Here is a 5,000-nt window from a genome sequence, read left to right on the forward strand (position 1 = left end):
AACCAGCTGTCATAGTCATTTAAACAACCAGTTACTTAGCCTGACTAAGTTATGCGACCATCCCTTTATCTCATTTGTGTAACCAATTACTCATTCTTAATCAAGTATTCTTTTATTCAGGCAACCAATTAGGCAATTCAACCAGCGCATCCGATCAATTGCCCTTTTCCCCTACGCAACCACAGTCTACCCAAAGTGCCCAACCAAGTCCCTTTTACAATCTATAAACCTATATAACCAACTCGCATAACCAATGCCCTACTTCGTTCGACCTGCCTTTCTACCCTTAACTAATATAACCAACTCACTTGTCCAAATGTATTTCTATCTGAATTTCTACCTAACACCCAATTCACATACCCAGTTCCCTGTTTTTCTACCCATTGACCAATATAACCCGCTCACATAACCAATTTCCCATTTTGCTCTAAACTAATATGACCAATTCCTTACTTCGCTCTACCCGTATTTCCACCCAGAGTGCTTGGAAACCTACTTCTCGTATCGGAGTCTCTCCCAGAAGGACCCAGATTTCGTGGCGGCTGTGAGGGACGCCTATATCCTCCCTCCTCCCTCTCGCCCTGACACGTCCCCCTTCGATGTTCGCCGGCCTGTGTGGAGGGAGCTGCTGGAGTGGGATAAAGTGCAAGAAATGTTGATGGCGTTGTGGAAGAGTGAGGTCTGTTTGGTCTGTGTTTTGGGTTTTTTTATGCTAGAACGTGGGCATTTTGTTTTGTGCTTGTTTGTTTATTGTTGGTGGTGGTGTTTTTTTTTCATCTTCAAGCTCGTAGGTGTCGGTACAACATTAAATTTCACTTATATATCAAACGAATATTGCATTATCTGATACAAGATATTGTTTTTTCTAGCCTCCCGGAACCTTCGTGGAAATCGGTGCCGTCGACGGAGAGTTTATGAGCCAGACACTGATGCTGGAGAAGGCCCTCGGCTGGTCGGGACTCCTCGTGGAACCGGATCCTCGTTCGTTCGCCATTCTGCAAGATCGGCGTCGCAATGCCTCTCTCGCTCCGTTATGTGTCTACGAAAAGCTTTCCGATCTGGTTAGTGGGCCTTACTGAATGTACCCAACTACCCTTGCGGTGCTTGTTCATTCCGATAACTGTTATAACTCATAATTTGCGTTTTTCGATTATCTGGGAAAGTTACCCAGAAAATATGGCTTTCTACATCCGTTTTCTGTGTTTCGCAGCACCTGTTCTGGGCGATGGATTTGATAAAAGGTTTGCCTCAAGAATATCAAGCGCTCATGATGGCCAGAAGCAAATTGTCTTCAGAAACCATCGTCGGGGTAAAGACAAAGGCTCACTTTATTCTCAGTAATGATGAGATGCAATGTTTTTTTTTTAATCACCATTTTCACAAAAAATATTGTTGACATTATCACCGTCAGGATGAGCGTCAGGGAAGGTCGACGCTGGTGCGCTGCGTGCCCCTGTCGACCCTCCTCCTCGCGGCTCGCCTCCAGACAGCAGACTTCTTGAGCGTGGCTACGGGGCTGCCCGAAGACCATAAGCTCTTTCGTGACGTGTTGAGGGAGCCAGCAGTCTTCGATATTAAGGTCTGATACACTAAGGGTTATTCTATTCAGTTAGAGAGAAATAGGATCGAATCTAATTAGAATACGATTTTTTTTTTTTACGAATGAATCCAATTTTGTCATACATACATGAAAAAACGTTGGGCACATAAAAAAAGATAATTAACATCAAAGAATTGAAAACGAGATCTTTGAAGCCGGCATTCAGTCGCCGACGTCCTCCTCCTTTCACCTCTCTCCCCTCCGACGTCCTCCTGGTTCTCTCTTCCACAGACCATCCTGGTACAGTACACGCGGGCCGTCCTGAAGGAGACGCCGTACCCAAGTCTTCATGGGTACGTGTATGACATGGAGCGGTCTTTCCTCATGACGCGGCTCTACTGGAGGAGGAGCCACTGCCGGCTGCTCGAGAAGGTGACAACCTGCAAGAGGTTCAAGCACTACGACCTGGCGGAGGCTTGCTTCAAGTACCGCTGCCTGGGTTTCGCTACCGTGTGGTCGTACAGCTAAGCGTTGGAGCGAAAGGGCACTGGGCTTTTGTTTTTCTCCTTCTATTTATTGCTAGTTTATGTTTTTTTTTTTTTTTTTTTTTTTTTTTTTTTTTAATGCAACGTTTGCTTTATTATGTACTTGATTTATTCATTCGTACGTCAGGTTACAGTGACAACGATCCAATCACATGTCACGTTGCAGTGGAAGTGGTGTGCTTGAAACATTTTGCCCCGTCAGGTAAGCCGTTGGATACTTTGTAATAAAGTTTTCTGTGTATGAGGAATAAAAGTCGTGCAGTCTGCGAAATGCGTCATTCATTCGGTTCCATTTTACTCCTCTGAATTTTTCAGTTGCTCTCAACGTATAAAGAAAGGACAATTTATATATACCTGTGTGGGTGTGTATTTAGATACATACATATAATATATAATATATATGTATATATATATATATATATATATATTTATACTACTATATCTATATCTATCTATCTATCTATCTATCTATACCTATATCTATATCTACATATATCTATATCTATATCTACATATATCTATATCTATATCTACATATATCTATAGCTATCTATCTAGCTATCAATCTATCTATATATATATCTATATATATTTATATCAATATATATATCTATCTAAACTTTAGAGCATATGTTCCCCTTCGACATTGCTCATGTCTCCCTGAAAGACAGAACACTATAATCGTCACGGATATATAGATCTTCTCCATGATAAATATTTCTCTACCATCGGGAAGAAACACGTCGCCCACTATCCTCACCTGCACACTTGTTGCCGGACGAAAAGTGTTCCGAAAACATCTGGAGAAAGTGGAAAGCAGTGAGAAAGGTATGAAGATTATCTGATACGCTTCTTATATTATGATACATGCTGGAATGACTGTTGATGGTCATTGAAGTAGTGGAAGTAATGAGAACAGTGAGGATCTTATCTATCATGGTTCAAAAAAAGGTCGCGCGTGGGATTTATATATATATATATATATATATATATATATATATATATATATAATCTCACAGCATACAGGGAAATCATAAATATTTTTTGAAAATAAACATTTTAAATATCATTCAATCTTAATTATTTTAGTATATAGCTATTTTGTTAGTGTTAGGTCGTTTACTGTAAAATCGTGTTGCGCATCATTTGCCTTTTGAAGGAAGGACAACGTGGCTAAGATTATCACGGGCGATTCCCTCCATTTCAAGGGTTTAAAGAAGTAAAAACAAAGAATATATCAAACTATCTCCTGATGCCTTTGGATCAACTAACCGAAATCATATCGAACCTGGCTTCGTCCGTCGCGCGGTTCGCCGTCCTCACGGAGTCGCTTCAGCAGCGTCGCCAGCAGCCAGCGGGGTCGTCCAAGCAGGCTTGTCTGAGCGTCCTTATCTCTTTTCCTCTCTCCCCGCTGCTTCACAGCTGACGTGCTCGTTCTCCAGCTTCGTCCTTACGTTATTCTACGTTTCGTTCCTTTGTACGAATCCTTCCCGTTCTTCCGGAGCCCGAAGGGACTCGAGAAGGATCTCCGGCAGCCGCCTTCCGGAAGTTCCGCGCCTTCGTCAGCAGGTTAGTCTCCTCGTGACTTCCTGAACGATACACACAATGATGTCTCTCCAGAAGCACTGCGTCCTCCACCTCCTCTACCTCCTTCGCCTGTGCTCTCCCGTCCCTTGCGTCGCCGCCGCAAGTCTCTTCAGGCGGTTTCAAGATTGTCATGACGTCACGATCTGTGGCTCGAGCAGCTCCAGTTGAAATCACATCGCCAGTAGTATAAGAAATTCGATCTTTTAACTATAGTGATTAGTATCTTCCTGTATTCATGTTTTTCCTTCTTGAACACGTACTACTGAATGAAGATGAAACTTGCCTTTACGCTGTTGAAATATTTTACGTCTGTACCTACCGCCTCCACTGCAGATGACGTCATCATCACCCGGGCGAAGGGAGGACGGGAGGAACATCTTTTGCATTCTCTTAACCTTGATTCCAACGGCGGCTCCTTTCTTGACACGTAAATTCCCATCTCCGAAAAGGGGAAATTCCAGTTTCTTCCTGAGCTCAATGGCAGTCATCTCGAGATTTTTTTTGAAATGTTTTTTTACTGTTGTATCAAATAACTTGGCTTGGCATTTGCGATTGGCGGAGAAGGAGAAGGAGAAGGAGGAGGGAGGAGAGAGGAGGGGGGAAGAAGAGGAGGGGGAGTGGGGTTGGGAGGAGGAGGGGGGAGAAGGAGGAAGAGGAGGAGGAAGAGGAGGAGGATGAGGAGGAGGAGGAGAAGGAGGAGGAAGAGAAATAAGAGGAGGAGGAGGGGGAAGAGGTGGAGGAGGAAAAGGAAGTGGGGAAGAATGAGAAGGGGAAGGAGGAGGAAGGAGAAGGAGGGGAGGGGGAGGGGGGGAGGAGGAGGGTGAGAAGGAGGAGAAGGAAGGGGGAAGAGGAGGAGGACGAGGAGGAGAAGGAAGAGGAGGAGGAGGGAGAAAGGAGAAGGAGGAGGAGAAGGAGGAGGCGGAGGAGTGGAAAGAGGAAGAGGAGGCGGAGAAAGAGGAGGAGGAGGTTGAAGAGGAAGAGAAGAGGGGATGAAGGAGAAGAGGAAGGAGAAGGAGGGAGGAAGATGAGGGAAGAAGAAGAGGAGGAGGAGGAGGAAGGGAAAGAGAAGGAGAAAGAGGAGGGGGAGGGAGGAGGAAGGGAAAGTGGAGGAGGAGGGAGGGATGAGGAGGAGGAGGAAGAAGAAGGAGAAGAAGAAGAGGAGGAGGAGGAGGAGGAGGAAGAAGAAGGAGAAGAAGAGGAGGAAGAGGAGAAGGAGGTAGGGAAAGAGGAGGAGGAGGAGAATGAGGAGAGAAGGAGGAGGAGGAGGAGAAGGAGGGGGAGGAGGAGGGGAAGGAGGAGGAGGAGAGGAGGAGGAGAGGAGGAGGAGA

At 45.1% G+C, this 5,000-nt stretch overlaps 2 protein-coding genes across 2 annotated transcripts in view; both read left to right on the top strand.

Annotated features, from left to right (window-relative positions):
• Positions 1-2,343, top strand: part of LOC125039223 — a 3,651-nt gene extending 1,308 nt beyond the window's left edge. Inside the window, exons 2-6 of the mRNA XM_047633026.1 lie at positions 480-679; positions 870-1,061; positions 1,211-1,309; positions 1,412-1,579; positions 1,832-2,343. Coding sequence (XP_047488982.1) covers positions 480-679; positions 870-1,061; positions 1,211-1,309; positions 1,412-1,579; positions 1,832-2,068 — 896 coding nt within the window. The 3' untranslated portion in view covers positions 2,069-2,343. The remainder of the gene's footprint in view (positions 1-479; positions 680-869; positions 1,062-1,210; positions 1,310-1,411; positions 1,580-1,831) is intronic.
• A 2,473-nt stretch (positions 2,344-4,816) lies between these two features.
• Positions 4,817-5,000, top strand: part of LOC125039020 (histone H3.v1-like) — a gene marked incomplete at its 5' end in the record, with an annotated part of 1,077 nt that continues 893 nt past the window's right edge. Inside the window, one exon of the mRNA XM_047632739.1 lies at positions 4,817-4,882. Coding sequence (XP_047488695.1) covers positions 4,817-4,882 — 66 coding nt within the window. The remainder of the gene's footprint in view (positions 4,883-5,000) is intronic.

This window comes from Penaeus chinensis, chromosome 26, assembly GCF_019202785.1.
Source record: "Penaeus chinensis breed Huanghai No. 1 chromosome 26, ASM1920278v2, whole genome shotgun sequence".
Lineage (NCBI taxonomy): Eukaryota > Metazoa > Arthropoda > Malacostraca > Decapoda > Penaeidae > Penaeus > Penaeus chinensis.